This window comes from Schistocerca americana, chromosome 2 (genome assembly GCF_021461395.2).
Source record: "Schistocerca americana isolate TAMUIC-IGC-003095 chromosome 2, iqSchAmer2.1, whole genome shotgun sequence".
Taxonomy (NCBI): domain Eukaryota; kingdom Metazoa; phylum Arthropoda; class Insecta; order Orthoptera; family Acrididae; genus Schistocerca; species Schistocerca americana.
In genome coordinates, this window is record NC_060120.1 from 1,001,935,669 (window position 1) to 1,001,959,401 (window position 23,733).

The 23,733-nt window shown below is 38.5% G+C and overlaps 1 protein-coding gene across 1 annotated transcript in view; it reads right to left on the reverse strand.

Moving 5' to 3' along the window:
• LOC124596299 overlaps positions 1-23,733 on the reverse strand; it is a 58,097-nt gene that overhangs the window by 14,689 nt on the left and 19,675 nt on the right. The window contains exon 3 of the mRNA XM_047135404.1: positions 8,293-8,576. Coding sequence (XP_046991360.1) covers positions 8,293-8,576 — 284 coding nt within the window. The remainder of the gene's footprint in view (positions 1-8,292; positions 8,577-23,733) is intronic.

A 23,733-nucleotide genomic window follows, 5' to 3' on the forward strand; every position in this document is an offset into this window, starting at 1 on the left:
TGCCTGTACTAACAGAATTAAAACACAATGCTGGAATAGTTCATACACTATGCGATCAAAAGTATCTGGACAGCCCCGAAAACCACACGTTTTTCATATTACGTGCATAGTGCTGCCAGGTACTCCATATCAGTGACCTCAGTAGTCGTTAGACATCGTGAGAGAGCAGAATGGACCGCTCCGCAGAACTCACGGACTTCAAACGTGGTCAGGTGATTGGGTGTCACTTGTGTCATACATCTGTACGCTAGATTTCCACACTCCTAGGTCCACAGTTTCTGATGTGACAGTGAAGTGGAAGTGGAAGAGGGTCGTAATGTGTAATAGGCAGACATCTATCCAGACCATCACACAGGAATTCCAAACTGCATCAGAAAACACTGCAAATACTATGACAGGTAGGTAGGAGGTGATAAAACTTGGATTTCATGGTAAAGCAGCTGTTCATAAGCCACATATCGCACCAGTAAATGCCAAACGACACCTTGCTTGGTATAAGGAGTGTAAACTTTCGATGACTGAACAGTTGAAAAATGTTGTGTGGAGTGACGAATCACGGTACATAATGTGGCCATCCAATGGCAGGGTGTGAGTATGGCGAATGCCTGGTGGACGTCATCTGCCAGAGTGTGTAGTGCCAACAGCAAAATTTGGAGGCAGTGGTGTTATGGAGTGGTCGTGTTTTTCGTGGAGGGGGCTTGCACCCCTTGTTGTTTTGCATGGCACTATCACAGCACAGGCCTACATTGGTGTTTTAAGCACCTTCTTGTTGAGGAGCAACTTGAGGATGGCGATTGCATCTTTTAACACGATCGAGTACCTGTTCATAATGCACGGCCCGTGGTGGAGTGGTTACACAACAATAACATCCCTGTAATGGACTGGCCTGCACAGAGTCCTGACCTGAATCCTAAAGAACACCTTTGGGATGTTTTGGAACGCCGACTTCGTGCCAGGCCTCACTGACCGACATCGATACCTCTCCTAGTGCAGCACTCCGTGAAGAATGGGCTACCATTCCCCAAGAAACCTTCCAACACCTGATTGAACATATGCCTGCAAGAGTGGAAGTTATCAGCAAGGCTAAGGGTGGGCCAACACCATATTGAATTCCAGCATTACCGATGGAGGGCACCACAAACTTGTGAGTCATTTTCAGCCAGGTGTGAAGATACTTTTGATCACATAGTGTGTATAAAGCATTGCTAAGCATTAAACATAAAACATTAATGATGATTTCTTAGCTTTGAAAACATGTTAAAATTCAAAAAATTACATTAAAATTTTTAAAACAATTTGATTGGTGCATAACATCTGTAGAATGCTTTCTACATGCATTAATGGATTAATATATATCACTGAAATAATTTATACACAAAAACTTTGAAGGCATTATACAAAAACATTAATTAGGTTCCCCAAGCTTCATAAATATATTTTACTATATGGATAAGACAATAATTTTTTTAAAAGTGTCTTCTATTCTGTCCATTGGACGATCATAGAAGGAGTTGCATAAGCACTAGGATGAAAGCAGAGCCATTGTGAGGCTTTCTCTGTCAAATTTGCCGCTGCACAATATGAGGCGGGCTGCTTTTGTAGAGGTTTACTAAAGTAATCTGTCCCACACAAAAGCTGGTAAGGCCAAAACATGCCTTTTAAATTCCTTATATTAATTATCATGTGCAAACTCATTTTGTTCACTCAGTTGTTTTCCTGGCTTTTTCATGGGGGGAGGGGGGGGGGGGAGGGGGGTGTAAATTTCCAGTTCCTCAAACATATTCTAATAAAAACTTTTTGGAGCTCTATTTGTATCTCAGTTTGTTCCCCTACTGTTCGAAGTTCACTTTAGCTATTTTTTGGAGCACACGTAAAAACTAGCAAACATGAACTTCGCACAATAGGAAAATATTTGGAGATACTACACAGAGCTCTAAAAAGTTTTTATTTGAATGTGTTGGTGGAGAACTTTAGATTTACGCTCACAAATAAAAACCCCAGAAAAACTGGTGAATGGAAAAAGTGAGTTTGCAAACATCAATTATTATTTTTCAAGAAATGTTTTAGCATTTCAAGCTCTGGGATGGGACAGGGCACCTGGCAAATTTGACAGACTGGAATGGAACGAAGAGAAGACACATTTTTTAAATAATTTATTAAAAGTTATTTACCTTTACCCTGTGATAAAACATGTTTTTGAAGCTAGGACATCCTCGTTAATGTTTCTGTGTTACGGCTTGGAGCATTTTACATATAAATTAGTTCATAAGGTACTTTAATCTCTTAGTGCCTGTATGGGGGTATTCTTCCATGATACAGATGTTATGCAGCAATCAAATTGTTTTAAAATTTTTGATATGTTGGCAAAACTAAGACATCATCATTGATGTTTTATGTATCATGCTTACTTGTTAGCAATGTTTTATATACTAAGTATTTCAATAGTATTTTTTAAATCCATTAGTTTGGGCAGAGGGAACTCTTTAATGCTACAGGCATTTGCACCAAACAAATTTCTTATAAATCTTAACATAAAGCAACAGCATGCAACTGCAATATTTGCATAGAACTGTGAAGTGATAGTTTCATTAGGACAAGTTACCCAGTAACTACAACATATGATACTTTATACAATTTTTAATTTAATTGGAATTAACACAACTTTTTTATTGTAATTACATTACAAAATGATTTATGTTTTGTAAAATAGGGATTAAAATCCAATTGCAATTTATTTTTTTGTCCAACGTATCTAAAGATGGGCAATATTGCCCAAAACCAGTCATTTTGAAATAAAAAAGCGGCAATTGACAGGCAGAAAATTAACCTATTTAGTCAAATCCCAATTAATAAAAGATTGATTGCAACTGAGATTAACTACTGGAGATGGTCTGCAGGGATATCCAGAAATGAAGTCATCAGGAAGTTCAATCAACGATTTTCGGAAGAACAACTCATGTGGTACGGACATATGAAATTGGCACCATCATGAAGGGAGAAAAGAGGGTGACCACCAGCCATATGGACACAATGCTTTACAACTTCACATCTTATTGGACTGCTTTCTGCCACACTATGACACCGCGCCAAAAATATAAAAGGAAATGAGTGCCAAATTTTGTGTTCTTATGTAAGTAAAACACACTGATAGATCCCACTCAAGTCATGGTAATTAAAGTGCCAAGGCACTGAAGAATATGAAAATGTGAAAATTTCAACTGAAAAATGAGAATGTAACTTAAATCAGTTGTAATTATGAGATGTAAATGTATTGTGCATCTCACTTGAACCTGCATAATAGTGTTACAAAGACTGTATTAAAGTAATTGGTAACCATCTCATCCATAAAAGGACGTTATAAGAAACTAGAGAAGGAGTAAGACAAATATCATGTAAATTTAGTATACAAACTATTAATTCAGCAAGGGGAAGTTCTTGATTATTGACATATGAATTACACCATAAAAGTTGATACAACATTCAGGTAATTGTCAGAGTGCTTAGACTCTTAGAGAGAGCACTAGTATATTGGGCAAACATCATTTCTAAGAAGGCTTTTGTATATGCCTTTTTGAGAATCAACTGAACATATGGAATTGTCATCCTAATGGCTGATGATGGATATTGAAATTCATGACAGTTTGCGTGATTGGTGGCACCACTGTTGAGCTAATGTTATTGTATTATGAAATGAATGAATTAGACTGTTAGACTCTACACTACTGAGTGAAAAACTGCCTAGAAGAGATAAGCAATCAGTTACCATAAAAACAGAGTTGAAAACACCTAAAACTGAAGTAAAATATATAAACCCAATAGTCATGTCGTAGATGGTGTGGTTTTTTATTTTTTGAAGGCTTATGATACAGTTTGTGACTTTCTGTTACTGAATAAGGTATGACACTATACAAAATATTCAATCAGGCATGCAAATGGATCAAGATCTCAGCAGCTTTCTAATAGTGTTGTTGGGTGATGCAGTTGTGGCTGTGATGTTCAAGAAGTGCTGTGGGTGATCAGCACTTGGTGTAGTGTAGGTAGCTCTCTTTAAGTATGAAACAAATGCCATACACTGAATACAGAATGAAAAAAAACTAACTAATTATGCATTCAATATTCTACCAAGTTTAGAGGAGAAGAAAAGAAACACCCTTCTACATAACAAAAATATCACAGATGCACCTTTTTCTTGCTAGGGGTCTATGAATGTTTTGATGCTAGTGGTGTTGAGAGATGATGTTCAGACTGCTGTGAGGTGACTACTGTTTCAAAGATGTTGCTGAAAAAGTTGTTTTACATCAATGCACAACTGACTTCTGCATACTAATGATGTCAAACACAATAATTAGATTGTGACATATCTTCTGCTAAAATACTTTGTGGAGGAATAGAGTATTTAATAAAGAGTGAGAAGAGGCAGGAAAAACTTCTAGGTCAGAGTAGAGTCAGTATTGTTTATTGAGATGGTTGTCAGTAGACATTGCTCTAAGCAGATTTTCCATTTACTGGATTCCAGTAAACAATTTCTGCAAGAAAAAGGAAAATTTTTTCCTCAACTTGATGACCCACAGAGACTGTTAGATATGGATTTTATTACAGCTGTTGTTCAGCATTTGCAAATGGTAAACATATCATTATAGGGGAGTGGACAACTTATTTAAGGTTCAGTGAAGAGCATGTTTAGCTGGCATAACAAATTAAGACTATTTCAGAAAGGCTATTGAGAATAAAACATATGTTCATTTCAAATGTTTACAGAAAATTGCTGTAACCCTTCCTGAAGTTCTGATGGAAATGGAAGATTATTTACATAAAATATCCAACTTGATGTCCGCCTCCTTAGCTGAGTGCTAAGTGCATCTGATTTCCAACCAGCAGGCCTGGGTTTGATTCCCAGCTAGACAGGAGATTTTCTCCACTTTGGGATTGGGTATTGTGTTGTCCTCATCATCATTGACACACAAGTCGCTCAATGTGGTGTCAACTGCGTATACTTCCTGGGTGGGGACTCCCGGCCATTAATGTCATATGATCATTTCATTCCATCTAACTTTGCTGGAGAAATACATGGTTTCTCTTCATATCAGTGCTGTAAGTTTATGGCTCCCAAAGGTATGGTAAATGTTGGCCCCTGTTGTGTAGTACTGGTACATTAAAGTTTTCATTGGAGATTCTTAAAGTAGGCTATTTTCCTTTGGATATGCAGGATATGGTACAGAAATCATGTGCAGGCAGAAATTTTTTGTGAACAATATCTATAAAACTTATGGGAAAGGTGGGGGATATAAGTAATACTGCTGAGGGGTACTATCTGTCACACACCGTAGGACATCTTGTGAAGTATAAGCCCAGGTAAATAGCTGGGGTTAGCGCTGACAGTGGCATAACAATAGTTCTATGATACAAGAGCAATTTGCAAATCATACACTTAGTTGCAAAATCCCCAAAACCACAATTTTTACACATCTATGACCAGAGATTTAATTGATTCAATTATGAGTACTTACAATTAAATCTGTCCTTATTTTGTTTCTATTTAACATACTCTATTATTTTCAAGAAAATATTGATAATGTTTGACAAGTATTGTAGTTCCATCAACAGGTCCTTACAAAAATGTTATTATTAACACACAATGAATACTGCCCTTTTCATTCAGCCCAAGTTCTTACTTGTGACCGGAAGTTATTTTTGTCTGTGAATCTTGGTTTGTTTGTCCAACATACAATTTAAACAACAGTGAATTAAAGAGTAAGACAGGGTTGCAGATTATCACCAAACTTGTGTTTGTGGTTATTCTAGATCATCCATTAGTCACTGTATGTTACCCCATTTTGTAAGAATTTCAAATACATTATTTTACCTAATCACTCTGAAGGCTTTCTCTTGACCAAAATGACATGTAAGTATCCCGGTCCTTCTTTACACTTCTTTCCATACACGCAAAATCCAAACTACTTATCTTTTACCTTTCCATTTCTGAACTAAAACTGATTGTCATCTGATGCCTCTCCAGTTTTCCTTTCTTTCAGTCTGCATTTTGCTCTAGTTAGTGTTTTACTATCATGAGTTGCCAGACTGATCATCCAAGAGATTTTTTTCAACTGTGCCTTCTTCAGTGTTGTAAAGTTTCCCTAAAATTGTATTTCATATATTTTTGAAATGAGATTACATAACCTTCTTGTTCCTACCCAAGAGTTTAAAATCATCTCTGCTCATTTGTTTGTGCTCATATAATTCATGCTCTGTCAAACTCTGACTGGGATTATTGGGCCACATTTTTTCCCATGTCAACTTCCTCCTCCTTCATCACACCCCAGGAAAGTCTTCTTGACTCTACAGACCTGTGATACTCTCCTGCAACCTATCAGTCCTATTTTCTAATTTAACACAAGTTTTTTTTTAACTTCAATGCATTCATCTTTCCATATTTGCCAATTTCTTTACAATGTTCATACTTCCAACATTTAGCTGCTTGATTCATAGAAAGTTAGTTTTATTTTATCTCTGCATGATAAACTCCTCCCATGGAGTCACTGTCTGGAGTTTCAATGTGAGAAGGGTTTACCTTGAGAATTTTATGTAGATGAAGAATAGTTTCAGTGTAATTGTGAAAAAGAGTGCTTAGTTTAAATTGTGTTGTTTTGAAATATATATTACAGCTGACACACATACCAAATAATAATAACAGTACTGGCAAGTGATTGTTGCTGAAACAACTGAAACTAAACTTTTATGTTATCCACTATCCATTCACTCATACACTTTTCTTTAAAAAGTAAAGAGGAGCACCATATTATAACCCATTCACTAAAAAGTATGACATAACTTATCAGACATTATTATCCGTGATACTGAAGTTACTCACATGCTCCAAAAGTAAAATATTGGGATACAGCATGAGATTTTGCACAACTGCAGAAAAACAAAGGAGGTTTAGAAGTGATTTAGAATATTCCCTACTTGTTGAAACATTTGTCTTATGTTTCCATAGTACTCTAGCTTTGGTGTTAGTAATGGAACTGTGGAATTTGTAAGTTCTAAAAAAAGTTTCTTTTAATGGAAATGATTACACATACAATGAAAGGTAAATTAATTCATGGGAGATGACTGAAGAGTGTGTTGCTCATAAATTCAAGCTGATGTTTTTATGGAATTAGCACCTGGGGATACCAATAACATTGTCCATTGGCCAAATTCAGAAGTATTTTATAATTATACATGCCTGAAAGCCTTCATTATGAGCTGTGAGTGACACTGAATTTCAAGTTCTTTCTGTTAAGTGACAGTGCTGATGGTGAAAATGAGAATAAGAGAATCACAATCCAACTGCAACAGAACACCTATTTCTTTAAATAAGTGGGTTTAATTTCGTAATGTGATGGCTGGATTGCCATTAACAATGATACCCATGGATGGCTTTGGGATTTAATTTGAAAAATTTGTACACAAGATGGTGAACAGAACTGTACACTTTTCCCCCTAGCTGACCAAATATCAGGAAAAATAACACCTATGTACCAAAATTCACGAATCAGGAGCCTTTCAGGTCCAGAGTCTCTCTACATATATATTTACATGTCATCTAGAAAGTAAGGTCCTGGCAACAAAATGGGGTAACTACCATTTTGGGCATTTGTAGCTTTAAATGAGAACATATACAGTCTGTACTGAATTGTGAGCTGTGTATGAACTGTGGCAAGGTGAACATGATCCAAGTGGCCACTACATATGAGGTTTGGGCATTTTTTTAAAATTTTTTTTGAGTGTGAAGTCATGTGATTCACAAGGAAAAATGAAGTGGGTAACATCAGTTATGAAATTTGTGGAAATGGTAGTTGCAACAACTACAGAAGCAGACATGTTATGATGACAACACTTTGCCAATTTCTGTTCATCACATTATGAACAGTTTTATATTAAATCATTATAAGTGAAGATGGCTGGTTTTTATGGCGGTAGTATATAAAAACTAACTTCCTCTTAAAACAAATGTCTCAACAGTCTACATAATTATGGAAATTTTACATGGAAACTTACTTGCCTTCTGACTCTGGCAAGTTTATCATTGAATTGCATTTTTATCTTAATAGGGAATTAGTTTTTATAAGCCATCATCACAAAAATCAGCCACCTCTCATTACAATGATTTAATGTAAAACTGTTGTTTAAGTTTATGGAAACTGGTAAAGAGTCACTGTTCACTAATCATACTTATGATTCTGACAGGCAAGTGGTTTAGAAAACTAACAAAGTCTACTTTTTATAATATGAGCATTTATTTGGAATTACCCTTATCCTTTGGGGACACTTGTTTTGAATCCACTTCTGGTTTATGGTGATCTTGTGCATAGGAAGATGATTCTGTTGTACATTCCTCTGGTATTCTGGGGGGCCTGTGCGACTGGGAAGTTGCTGAGTGTTGCATTTTCATGCTCTTTTCACTGAATGAATATGGCAGTCCATTAATCTGTTCACTTAGAGAGTCTTGTACAGCAGGTATGCTAGCTGTTGTACCTTCCATGGGTGATACTGGGGTAGATGTTTCCAGATTCACACCCTCTTGAGATGGAGAACTATAATGAAAATTATTAAGGCAGATTTCAACATTATTTTCATTCTGAAATGTCTACAAAGATATGTCAAAATTTTTGCATGACTAAAACAGATTACACACTACTGGCTGTGATAGCATTTCATAAATAATTTTTGCTGTAAAAGAGCTGTCTTAATTGAAGAGAAATAGCACAGTAGCTTGTTTACAGACATAAAATGGCTACTGTCTGATAATACAAGCACATATAAAACTTAAAAAGAACATCTTATGCAAATCTGTCACACACTAAAATATGAGCTGCAAGTTGAGAAATCAAGAAGGAATGCTCAAAAAGCAGCTGACCTATATTTAATTTTCTGGACCTCGTTGCAGCATATCAACCTTCATTTGAGCACCTGAGTTCCACAGATCAAAAATTTAAAAAATGAAAAATAAACACTTGCTGAAACAGACATATCGTATTTGCATTTCCATGATCAATGATAAATATATCTATGACATCTTTATCATAATTTCTCTGCTCCAGCAATTCAGATGTGGTTTGTATATAACCCTACTCCAACTTATCTTGCCCTTTCACAGCTGTTACCTGATGCCAACTAGCATCCTGAATTTTGAAAGCCATAAGGATCTGTTTCTCCAAGGTTTCACAGTATCGACCTCTTGGTATCTTGTCTGGGACATTTCAGTCTCAGTAAGCATTAAGAGGTCCTGTTGAGAGGCATCCTCTTCATGTACCCATACCAATGCAATCACTACAGCTCCTAGCTGTAATTGAATATCCACATTCTATATTTTATTAACTTTTGCTACCATTAGGCAAGAAGGGAGGTAATTCATTTCTGTTGTCTGGAGATGGTTTTATTTGAACAAGTAACTCTGACTGCTTCTGATCCGTATATTAGTATAAGTAGGAGATGGGTTTTATACAGATTGATCTTAAAGCTTGTAGGAATGTTCCGTCCCAAACTATCTGACATAGTACATGGCAGAATTTGGAAGCTTTTTGTATTCTGTTTCAAATTTCTTGACATATTGTGTTTGACGAAACTGCTCTACCCACATACTGCAAGTTGCCTTGCATGTCTGTGTTCCTGTCTTCAATTGTTAGATGGATTGTTGGAGTGCTTTTAATCAATTCCAAACTAATTATCTTGGTTTTGCTGATTTTAAGAGCATTTTTGAGGATTTTTCATGTCAAAGACCTAATTTGGTTTGTACCTACACTTCTATCTCACCTCAAAACGCTGTCATTGGCAAAAAGTAAGAGATCAGCTATTTCTTTTAATTGATTTTACAACTGTATCCATTGTTATGATGAAGAGGAGTGGTGAAAGGATTTTCTTCTTGGACTCCATTCTTTGTTTCAAAACAACGTGACTTTCCATTTTTGACCTGCACAAAGCTCTTGGTTTCAACATATAATCATATTTCTCATGCAATGATGCTACAAGGGATTTTCATACAATTCAGGCAGTCCCACATATGCCTGTGTGGTACATGGTCATGGGCTTTCTCAGTGTCTAAAAAATACTCACATCTCTGCGGGCTTCTCAAAGAGCATTCTTGTGGCAAAAATGAGGCCTGTTGTTGACCTTTATTGTTGAAAATCACATTACCCATAATCAAATGTACTTTCTACAACTTTTCTTACTGCCCTGTACAAATTTCTGCACACATCATGTGAAGTGATACAACATGTATAAGATATTGAAATAAAAAAAAAAGGAGTAGGCAACAAAACAAACATAAAAAATACAAAGAACAGAAACTGAAGGTTCGAATACCAACAGTATAAGGAAAAGGACAGATTGCTACTCACTGTAAATGTGACATGCTGAGTTACAGACAGGCACAATGAAAACACTGTTGCACATTTAGCTGTTGGTCGAAGTCTTCTTCACGTAAGGAAAAACACACACACATACACACACACACACACACACACACACACACACACACACACAGTCGTTCAGACAAGCAACACACATCATACACACATGACGGCCATCTCTAGCAGCTCAGACCAGAATGCAGCTTTCATGTGGAATGAAAGCAGAAATCTGGAGGGGTCGGAGAGGAGACCGGATAACAGGGTAAGGGTGGAGAAAGAGAAGAGCACTGTCTGACGAAGAATGCAGAGACTAGATGGAGGCGTAACAAGACTGCCACCTGGCGCAGCGATGGGAGGTTGCAGGACAGGGAGTCATGAGGGAGGGGGTAAGGGGGAATGTAAAAGGAGAGGAGCAGGGAAGGGAAAAAGACAAGTGGGTGCGTTGGCTGAGGATGGTACACAATGAGGGTGAGGGTGATAAGATAGAGAAGGTGGAAACTGTTGAGTGGAGGGTGTGGGGACAGTAGGTTGAGGCAAGGATAATTTCAGGAGCAAAGTATGTGTTGGACAGGTAACTCCCATCTGCACAGTTCCAAAAAGCTGGTGGTGGTGCAGGGGAGAATACAGGTGCCTCCAGATGGCCTGGGTTGTGAAGCTACCACTGAAATCAAGTTCAGCTGCATGTTGTGCCATAGGGTTGTCACTCTGCTCTTTTTCTTGGCCACAGTTTGGTGGTGGTCACTCATCCTGGTGGACAGTTGCTTGTTAGTCATATCAATATAAAAAGTTGTGTGATGATGATAGCAGGGCTGGTATATGAAATGGCTGACAGGACGGGAATAGTAAGTGCTGTGTGGGTGGATTGGACATGTCTTGCACCTGGGTCTCCCATAGGATATGATGCCTGTGGAAAGGGGTTGGGATTGGGAATGGCATTGGGATGGACTAGGATGTGGAAGTTGGGTGGGCAAAGGAACATCACTTTACAATGGGTGGGGAGGACCTTTGGTAGGATGTCCCCTATTTCACGGCATGTGCGTAGATAATCAAAGACCTGGGGTGGTATTGGGTGATGAAGGGGACACTCCTTTGTAGCTTGTTCTTGAGGATGGTGTGAGGACTTGGGGAGGGGAGGGGACGGGGGTGAGGGGAATGGTACGGAAGATCTGTTTACAGAGTAGGTCTGGGGGTAGTGCCTGTCTGAGAAGGCCTTGGCGAGAGCTTCAGCACACTGGTCAAGGGAGTTCTTGTCACTACAGATACACCGTCACTGGTTGGCTTCTGCTTTGAAAGGAGGTTATACATACAAAACCACAGCACAGCCACAGGCACCCACATGGTATTGTCCTAGGCCAACCAATTTATGGGCCAAGGAGACCTGTCTAGTCTCCCAAAACGTCAAGCCCCTAGTCCGGTTCCGGTTCATTGATAATATTTCCATCATCTGGACTCTGGTCCAGGACACTCTATCCTCATGCCTTTATAACCTCAACATCTTCTCTCTACCTGCTTCGCCTGGTCCTCCTCAATCTAGTGTGCCACTTTGCTGGATGTTGGCGTCCTCCTATCAGATGGATCCATGCACACCTCTGTCAACATTAAATCCACCAACAGTTCCTCCATTTTGACAGCTGTAATCCTTTCCACACCAAAAGATCCATCCCGTACAGCCTGACCACCTGCGGACGGTGTGTCTGCAATAACAAGAACTCCCTTGACCAGTATGCTGAAGGTCTCACCAAGGCTTCATAGTCGGGCACTATGCCCCAGACCTAGTCTGCAAACCGATCTTCTGCTCCATTTCCCTACACACCCTCATCCCCCCCCCCCCCCTCTTCCCCAAGAACCAGCTACAAAGGAGTGCCCCCTTCACCCAATTCTACTCCATATTGGAACAATTTAACCACATTCTTCCTCGGGGCTTTGATTACCTGTCATCGAGCTCTGAAATAAGGCACATCTTATGAAATACCCTTCCCACCTCTCCTAAACTGTGTTCCACCACCCATCCAATCTCCACATCATCTAAGACCATCCCCATGTCACTCCCAATCTGAACCCCTCGCCACAGGGATCATATCCCTCTAGAAGACCCAGGTGCAAGACTTGCTCAGTGCACCCACCCAGTACTTCCTATTCCAGTCTTGTCACAGATTTATTTTAGCCTACCAGAGGCTGTGTCACCTGTGAAAGCAGCCACATCATGTTCCAGCTCTGCTGCAATCACTCCACAGTCTTTTTATATTGGTGTGACTACCAACCAGCTGTCCACCACGATGAACGACCACCATCGAACTGTGGCCAAAAGCAAGGTAGACCACCCTGTGGCACAACAAGCAGCAATGCTTAATTTCAATGGCTGCTTCACAACACACATCTGGGTCCTACCCTCCACTGCGAGCTTTTCTGAACCATGCACATGGAAGTTACCTGTCTAACACATTCTCCACTTGTGAAATTATCCTGGCCTCAGCCTACAGTAACCTAGTGTCCCCACACCCTCCACCTAACAGTTTCCATCCCTCTATATTATCACCTCCTCCTTATTCAAGTCCCCTCACCCTCACTACGTGTCACTCTCAGCCACCTCACCTACCCGTCTTTTGCCTTCCCTGATCCTCTTCTTTTATGCTCCCCATTCCCCCCGCCCCCTTCCCTAACACTGCCCCACAACCCCCTGTTGTGCCCAATGGCAGTCTTATTATACCTTCAACTAGTCCCTGGACAGTGCCCTTCTCTCTCACCACCCATATCCTGCTCTCCCTTCCCCTTCCCCTTCCCCTTCCCTGCCCCCTCCAGATTACCGCTTTTGTTTACCTGACAGTTGTATTCCGGTCATGTGTACATGAGGTGTGCTTGCTTGTGTGAATGAATGTGTGTGTGTGATTCCTTTTCTGATTAATGCTTTGGCCAAATGTTAAATGTGTAACACTCTTTTTGTTGTGCAAGTCTGACCTCAGTGTGTCATCTTTATGGTGGATAGCAGGCTATCCTTTACTTTATATTGTTAAAAGATACAAAGATATCAAGAAACTATTACATCACAAAACATTTGCCTAAAAAGGAATAAAAGGATGTTGGAGAAATTTGAGAAAGATTTGGTGGACTAAATATACATGTCTTAGGCTAAGAATCATAAATTTTGAAAAATATTTTTTCACAACATCCATTTATTGAGCACAATACGAGGATACAGGAGGCACTTAAAATAATATAATATCACTGACAAAAAATTACAGCTAATGACACAGAACAGTATTTTAAAATCAATAAATTTTTTTATTAAGGATGTACAGTCTGTATACATGATAAAGGCAATCATTCAATAAAAGCCTTCACAAATTCTTTAATTTAATTTTTTTTAAGTGGACCTATCTCCACGTTAAGAATGTTCTTGTCTTTCAGCTTGCATATACATTTTCATTCCCACAGGTTGAGGAGTCTGAAAATATACTTTTAGTAAGTGATAATGTGACTGATCAAAATAATTTCTCTTGAATAACACTAACTTGCTGTAAAAAGATGATTTCATTTACCACTCTTATAAAGAATATCCTTGTAGATAGAACTGAACATGTCACTCAAACAGAATAAATTCGACAGATGTAATGGTAATTTGGCTCTGAGCACTATGGGACTTCTGAGGTCATCAGTCCCCTGGTAATTTCAGGGGTACCAGTGGGAAGTGTGATAGGATAGTTACTGTTCATTATACAGGGTGTTACAAAAAGGTACAGCCAAAATTTCAGGAAACATTCCTCACACACAAATAAAGAAAAGATGTTACGTGGACATGTGTCTGGAAACGCTTAATTTCCATAATTACAGAACTACAATTTATTCTGGGATGCTTAAAGTCATCTCGACTGGGGAATTTACATACAAAAGTTTTCAGGGATAAATCTGGTGGTTGACAGAAGGACCTAATTATATGTTTATGCTCACTCTTGAAACTGAAACTTTTCCAAACACTCTCACTTGGAGCCTTCACTTTTTATCTCAATGGGTTTGAGTTTTAGTCACCTGCAAGGAATACACTACCATCATTTTCTGTGTGTCTAAGGTTTTGTGTGTGTTAATGATCCAGTTAGGATTTTTTTTCTGCTTCGTGTTTTCAATTCTGTACTCAAAAAACCACAGACACATTACATTCTGTTGTAACAGCAACCGGAACAGTCGCGGGGTTCCTGTGACGGAAAATGCGGCAGGACCCGTGGAGCGGCCCATGAACAACAACACAATGGAGAGGACGGACACGACCAACGAAGGACCTTACGACAACAACAAGAATGAGACAACATTCAAGAAAACCTAAATAGACAACCACGTCCACTCGTAAACAAAACATGAAAGTAAATACGCTGTCTAAGGCGAGGCGATATGTCCAGAGACATACACAATGTTAGACTGACTGGCTGAGTGAGAGGCAGGCCCTTAAGTACTTTATTGGGGACGCCGCTATTGGCTGCTGCAACCACGTGTTCCACTGTGGCACCCTCACGCTAAATGCAGGCCAGGAGGCGCGTGCCGCCACAGCTTATGGTGCGATGTTGCAGAGATGTCTAGGGGTCTTCGATGCCCATGACGTCTGGCGGGGATTCAAATTCTGCAGCGCGCGGTACCAGATATTCAAGGATACTACATGGGACGAAAGACTGTAGGCATCCCACTATAAGGCAGAAGTTCTCTAATTTTACTGTAATGGTATTACATGACATGTAATATACATATATATTTCTTCCTTTATGTTGTAAAATGAGCTCTCAGAATTTTGTGAGTAAGTTTCTCCACAATGCACACTGTGTTTTTTACAGCATCTTCCTCAGCAGTCTGTTGAACATTCCTGTGACATTCTCATGCCGAATAAGCACACAACTTCTCTTTTAACTGCCACTGTCTTAAATGAGTCCAATATCGTATGGTTACAGACCATCAAACAATACTCAAGAACTGCATGAAAAAGATTTTGTATATGACTACTTCAATGTATGAATTATGCTTCCTTAGACTTCTTTAAATAAATTGTGAGCTGGCACTTGTCTTACCCATGACTAAACTGATGTGATTATCCCAACTGATGCTCTCAGACACTGGTCAACTGTGACTGATCACTGATCACATAGTGACATTATAGCAAATCTTTCAGCTTAACTGAGGTGATCCTGTGCCCTGGCGGAACTGCCAAAGATGTGCCATCCCCCCCTCCCCACATCTGTAAAACTAATTTCTGCAATTAAAAAAAAAAAAGATTTGGCAAATTTTATAAATTTTGTGTCAGATGTAATAAAAATGAAGTAATATTTCCAAATATTACTTAAATGAACTAAGTTGATGAAAAATATTGTACACAAAAATTAAATGTATCATTGTACATAAATTACAAATTGTATAAACTTTTTAAACAAAAAGAATTTAAAACAAAATCTATACCTTATTGTTTATGTTAATTATTGAATATTAGTTTTATAATGACATATAATAAAGAACAAATTTTATTTGCTTCTTAATAAGTTGTTGATCAGAAATTTAAAAAATAGGTTACAATTATGAGCCAAGTAAATATTCCATTCCATCGGGAATTGGGTTTTTATTATAATTTTACTATTTCCTTGCTTGAAGCTTAGTTGATTACATCAATGAAGTAGAGTTTAGTTACTGTGTTGTATCCTATCGACAAACCAACAGCTTTGATGCACACTCAACCTTAATTAGTGTGTATCATCTTCAATTCGCTGACACTGTGTTCACAAGAGTAGCAGTGTATAGATGTCTATAGACACAATAACTAAGAAACTCCCATATTATTATATATCAGCCACAGAATGCTTATTCTTGACTTTGTCACAGCACCCGCTCTCTGATGTTGGGGATCATATGATACTGTACCTTATGTGGCACCAACATGTGTTTCCATTTGTGGGCCAAGGGAAAGGCTACTTCTTGTAGGCAAAAGATGGGAACACTGCAGGGCAGGAGAATCCACATACCCCTTCCTGTTAATTCTTAAACCATATTCCATTTCCTCTTTTTTATTTTAGGCCAGTTTTTGTGCCCCTAGCTTCATCTGTGAAGAGCCTCGTACACCCACAGAAACTATTAACTTGTCTCCAAGACTTAGATAAAGCATGATACAGAATGCTCAAAGTTTTGGATGCAGGGTCCTAAGCTGCTAGTCAGTGTGCTCAGTTGAAATCTATAACTTTCTTAGGGGGGGGGGGGGGGGGGGGGGGAAGAGAGAGAGAGAGAGAGAGAGAGAGAGAGAGAGAGAGAGAGAGAGAGAGAGAAACTTTCCAATAGTGGATTACCATCATGCTGGAAGAAGCATTATTCTTCAAGGAAGAACAGTGTTAAAATCGATAAGTAACCTCAAAAGTCACATTCATGACAAGTTCCACAGATATTCTATACCAGGCGACATCATAAGCTGTTTTCAAATGAAAAAATGCACCTATATGATGATGCTCACACAGAAAAGATTTTTACGGATGCTTCTGGTAAGACCAAGTTATCCATTGAGGAAAGACTGTATCTGAATCAACTGATTGTGACCCAAAAGATTCTAGAAATCAAGAATACATAGAAGGTAGCAGTTCCACTACTGATTTAGGAATATTTCTAATTAATACTCTCAAAAAGGATTTATGAAAACCATCTGGATTGGTACAGATTGTACTAAGTTTCGGCATACCTGTATCGAGGTGCTTTACTTGGAGCAGATTTTGTTGAAATTAAGGAATATTTTATTTTTAGAATAGACAGCAGAAATGTCATACTATGTTTGATTCAAACCGGGTTGTCTCACATACCAAAAATAGGGCAAATTACAATTTACGTGAAAACTAAATAGAAGGACTGAAATGTTTGTCTATGTGTGGAGGTGGTATAAATACTAAAAACATACTCCATGACTGCTTGAGCCATAATATAATGGTTGTACATAAATGCACTATCTGATCAAAAGTATCAGGAAATCGATACGTAATGTAGAACTGACCACTACCTGTTGCAAGAGGCAGACCTGTCCATATAAAAAGAGGCAGGAAAGAATGTGGTGTCAGTAGTAAAGCAGTAATATCAGAATGGGTTGGTCACTAGAGCTCAGTGACTTTGAATGTATAACGATCATTGGATGTCACGTGAGCAACAAATTCTTGAGGGATATTTGAACCCTTCTAAAGCTGCCGAAGTCAAGTGTTGATGATGTGAATGTTAAGAGGAAAAGTGAATGACCAATCACAGCTACACTAGGACCATGCAGACCTATTTACTGACAGAGATGGACTGTTAGGCATTGTGGAGGGTAGTCATAAAAACCTGCACCAAATCAATGGAAGGAATCAGTTGTGAGTTACAAAGCACTACCAGTAGGATACAAGAGCTGGTCAGCGCCTCATAAGCTGCACATTTCTGTAGTGAATACTAAGTGATCTTTGACATGCTATACCAGGTGGCTATAATTAATGGGCAGCTACTAACAGAGGCCCCGTGTGGACTGTATGGCAGAAGAACTTGGTAGATATTCTAATGCATCCAATTTTTGCTGCAAGGTGCAAATCTGGTTCTGTGAATGCAAGAAAAGCGTTCAGGAATGGGACGTGGGCAGGTGGTCAAACAAGTGACAAAGGCAATGTTTGCTTTATTATTAACTGCCACGTATAAAATGTGTTCAGTATGAGGACTGGAGACAACAAGATGCTGTACAGCACCAGATTTGCACTTGGTGGTAAAAATTGTAACTAATTTTTTTCCAGAATAAATTGGTTCCACATTAACCCATTAGCATACCTACCAAGTTTCACTGCCGTATGTTAATTTTAGCTTGCACTGGACAGTCGATGACTAGAAACAATTGATTTCAAATGATGAATCATGCTATTCTAAGAGGCAATCTGATGGAAGGGTCTGGGTTTGGTGAATTCCTGGATTATGTCATCTGTCGTAGTCGGTACTGTGTAGTACCGACAATGAAGTATAGGGACGCGGATTTTAGTGGTTATGGTGTCATTGGGTTATTATCATTAAGAAAATGCTAAATCCAAGATGATAGAACACATTTTACAGCATTGTGTACTGCATTCAGTAGAGGTACAGTTTGGGGAAGATGACTAATTGTATCAGCATGACAATGCATCTGTCACAAAGCAGCATATATGAGGCAATGGTTTGTAGGCAATAACGTTTCTGAAATGGATTGACCAACCCAAAGCCCTAACCTGAATCAACAGAACACCTTTGGGGTCAGTTAGAATGTCGACTTCGTTCCAGGCCTCAGTGCTCGACATCACTACCTTCTCTGGTTTCAGCTCTACAGGAACAATATGCTGTCGTTCTGCAACAGACATTCATTTACTTCACTGAATGTGCCCCAGCAGCATGGCATCATATAGGCAAAAGATGGATACACCCCATATAAATGTCCTCCATTAGGTATGGTTGGTTGGTAGGTTCGGGGATGGAGTGGAACAGCAAGTTCATCGGTCCAATCAGATTAGGGAAGGATGGAGGAAGGCCGTGCCCTTTTGAAAGAACCATGGAACCATCCGGCATTTACCTGAAGCGATTTAGAGAAATGACAGAAAACCTAAATCAGAATGGCCAGACGCAGGTGAGAGTGCTAACCACTGCGCCACCTCGTTCGGTCCTGATGGGCATCCAGATACTTTTCATCAGATAATACAGTTGTTCACTATTATAGTCAGACTTTATATCTTACCTCAGCCTGAAATCATCACTAATGACTCTCATACTTATTCTGACGGGTATAACATAATTGGATGGATAAGAATTCTACTCACTACCTGGTTGCAGGAGAAAACACATATATGAGTTACGGAAATGTGCAAGCTCTCAGAGCCAATGGCTCCTTCTGGAAGAAGTGTTGAAGGTGAAAGAAGACAGATGAGGAAGAGGACTGGTGAGGTTTAGAAGATGAGGAGAGTTATGGAAATGTCATGCACAACCCCAGGTCATGGAGACTTACTGGACAGGATGAGACTGACTGTTGGGGACGGCATCAAACAAGATTTGAAAACTTGAAGATTATAGGTGGAAGATAGGATAGAAAGCAAGACAGAGATTATTGTCAAAAGATTATGAAAGAGTTAATGAGAGTGGAAAGCTAATTGCATTATATTTTGTAGACTGGCGAGGAGGTTGGGGTAAGGAATCGACAGATCAGAAAATAAAATATATAGAAAACTAGAAGGGAGCAAAGGAAAGGCATAGTTACTGAAAAGAAATGCGAGACTGAAGAAATTATCATAAATTTAGGCCAGGTAGGTAGCAAAAACTAGGACAGATTGTGATGCAAATTCCAACCTGCAGAATTCTGAGAAGCTGGTGTCAGGGGGAGAGTTCAGATGGCACCAGGTCACGTATGTTTCGCCTCATGTGCCATTTGGATTCACCCACAACATTAATTTCTCCGAATTCCACAGGTGGGAACTAGTGTTACAACATGTTCTTGGTTCTCGCCACCCACCTGGCCTAAATTTACATTAATTTCTTCGCTCCCTTCTATTTTTCTCTATCTTTTATTTTCTGATTCCCCCCCCCCCCCCCCCAATTATATACCATGTATAATCCACTTTGCTTTCTGCTCTTATTAACTCTTGCATAGTGTTTTGTCACTAATCTCTACCTTGCTTATTATCCTACCTTCCACATCTAAGCTCTCAGGTTTTAAAACCTCCTCTGGTGCAGACCCTAACAGTCAGTCTTTCCTTCTCATCCCATCCAGTAAGACTCTCCTGACATGGGGCTTTGAATGACTTAACCATAATTTTCCCCATTTTGTAAACCTCACCACTGTTTTTTCTTTAACCCTCTTCCTTCCCCTTCAACCCTTCTTCTGGAAGGAGCCACTGGCTCCAGAACTTGCACATTCCCATGTCTTTATATATATATATATATATATAGATAGATTTTCTTATGCTGTCACTTAGTGAGTAGGTTCTTATAACTATCCAATTCTGTTTTCAAAAATTAATCATTTTCATTACATTGATGGGTGATAGAATTCAGGAATTCTCTTCAGTACTCCAGCAAGTTCTATTTAATCAATGAATGTACCACGATTCTCCCAATCAAAAATTCTTTTGAAGTTTTCTGGTAACATATTACACTCATAAACTTTCCCACAACTGCATTCATGTCCCAAATTGTAGAACTTGTTTCCTTTGTGCTCCACATGTTAACAGAATGTTATCTGATATCACTGTCTAATGTTAGGATAGATGTGTTAGTTGGTTGGTTTATCATACACTCAGCCATATGGTTGTATGGCATCCAAATTTCCTTACTAATACACCCATTTCTGTGGCAGCATGTCAGTCTCCACTCTGTTTACAGTGTGAAACCATACTGGCAAGTGGTCACTGGTGTGCAAAACTGATGCAGCTTCCAACTGAACTATCTTTGGCTCTATAACAAATTCTATTCATTAAAGCTGCTAATTAGGAGAAATATGGCAGATAGTTCCTGTTGGAGATCTTACAGAGTGTCACTGCACATAATGTCACGTGGTAGCAGGTATATTGTGTACATTGTTAGCTTGATAGATGTATGGGGTGAGCAGCAACTTCTTGCATCTGTGTGTACGGTAGACAGGTGAGATATGGTCTGCATCACTAAAGAACTTGCCTACTCCATCTTTGGTTCTCTAACTCCAATAACATACACTTCTTGTGGAAGTTGTAGTCTCTTAGTACAGGTGTTGTGTTGGCTTTATAATGGATTTCTTGCAAAACATGAACCTTTGGTGAGGTAGGAATCTTTAACTCATCCACATAAGAGCCTTCATTAACTGATGTTAGTGGTAATGCTTCTACTTATCCATCCTATTATTTTTCTGGACAAGCAAGAGCCACAACAACTACAAAGTACCTTTTAGTCCCTCCAGGAATAATTTATAGCCCATAACAGGCTCATCTATATACGAGTTCTATGAAAATGGGAAAACTGAAGGCTTTGTCTAATTAAATTCTTGATTTGTAAGGTATTAGTGTCTGTTGTTGCTTTATAATTATTGAAGGTATTTTAAATCCGTCTGTGCTACTACAGGAAAATGTGTATTTTTGTCACTACATGTGCTTAGTTTTATTGATATAAAGCATCATCAATGATCTGTAATGAAACTTATTTACAATTTGTCTTGCTTTCTGTTTTTATATTTAAAAAGAAACCTGAACTGCAAAGATACTTCATTACCGATTACTGATGATGTTTTATACAAATAAAATGAAACACGTTTGGTGTGTACTTTCTTGTAGTTGCATAGATGAGATTTAAAATAGCTTCTATAATCTTTACCTCATCTTTATTTTTAATTTCTATTTATTTTACATACTTATTTTATTTCAAGTTATGTTGATCCCAAAAAGCAGTAGATTTACTAGGACATGGAACAATTTTTTTTCACTATATTTGAGTCAATAATTATAAAACCGCAAATTTTTTGAAAAAAAAAAAAAAAAAAAAAAGAAAAAAAGCCTTGTTCCATAGCCTATCACTTATACTACTACTGAGGGCAAACGGAACCCATAATACAATAAGATTGATCAAATAAAAATGAGGAAAAGATTAACTGAATTTTCCACTTGTGTTGGCATAACAAGATATTAATCTTAAACTGGAAACACTGTGCAATGCTGTTCTAAGAAACCAAAAGCCAGTTTGTGACCAAATAAATATAATTTTGCAGAACATTAAGAAGTGGTTCCTATTTAATATCAGAAAAGACTTAACGATTTCACTCTATCAGAGATTTCATATATAGAAAAGTCTATTAGGAGCTATGAAATTTACCACATCCTTTGGCTCTCTCTCTTTTTCTCCCTAAGATGTTACCTGAAGGAATGATGATACACGTTTTCTTGAATGAATGAGATGTGGAATATAGAGGCTTCTCTGAAATATGTGAGGTCTTTATCTAGTGCAAGCCACAATCTGTCCCTGAAGATACCCCGACAGTTGGCACTTAGTCCACCATTTTCCTGCCACAGATTTTTCCAACTTGTGTTATCTATGTTACTGCTATTTGCTGTTATTACATTTTTGTTACCTTATTAATGGTATATATTATTAGGCTTGTATATTCTTTACCATCTCACATATCTTCAATTTACACTGACTGTCCCAAAGACACAGCAGAGCCTTATGCCTGACACCGTGTGCCCACTGGTGGCCACAGCAGAGCCTCATGCCTGATGCACTAGGATGGGGGTGAAACAGCCATTACCACGCATGTGTCAGTCAATATGTTAATTTCCTACTGCCGTCCATGCCATTTTTCACCTTCCTCCAACTTTAACATAACCTTCCCCATAAAATATACTTCCTGCCTCCAGTGTGACTGCCCCTTTACTGTATCCACCTTTTTCCACATGTGAAATTTATTCCCTATCTCCTCTTGGCTTTCAGTTGTTCCCATATGCTTTCCCTACTTTGTGTTCTCATCTGTAATATTTTTGCACCTCTCTTTCTGTACGCACTGAGTATAATCCAGTCACATTTCCAATATTCCTGTTCTTCCTTTTTCCTAAATGATCAATCCAAATAATATAAGTTATCTGTTATCACCTCCCGAGTTATCTGCATCATATTCTTGCAAAAATAGTCACTTACGCCAACAATAAAATTTATCAACATGACTCAAGTGATCACTTGTTATATTAATGGCAGTCATATATTTCCTACAGCTTTAATCACTCTAATAGGAATTTTTCGAACAATGGGAAATCCAGGCTAAAGAACATGTAGCAACTATCCTTTTTTGTAATATTGTTAATATGAATTTTTGAGTGTCATGTATGCAAATGTAAGATAAATTCATTCAGAAAGCAAGCTTCCACACTGTTTAGTTTACTGAACATGTATTTAATAGCTGCTGTAAATGGTATTCTTGTATGGTCACATTTTTGTTATGAATTTGCCAGACAACACAATTTAAAGCAGTTTTTGCTCTCATTGTGGGAATATTCTGTTATCTTGGCTCTCACTAGGTTTGTCTCAAATTAGGCTTATGCTGACAGAAAATGCCATTACAGTGTTGGCTGTGATTATAAGTGAACAGTGTATCAATAATCTGGATACTGATGCATGTGTGAAGATCTTTTGCATTGCTTTTGTTTTGGTTTCAATTAGTTGTAGGATTCAATTAGTCTTAGTATTAGCTGACACGTTGTTTGCATTTATTTTGTTCAGCTAATACAGTTCTAGGGCCAAGTGACAAGCCAGGGAAAAGTTCCAGTCATCCTTGTTTGTATTAAGTTATTAAAAACAAATCATGATGTCTTTTGAATATTTCCTGGCTTATCAGTCAGTAAATAGATATATCTAGCTT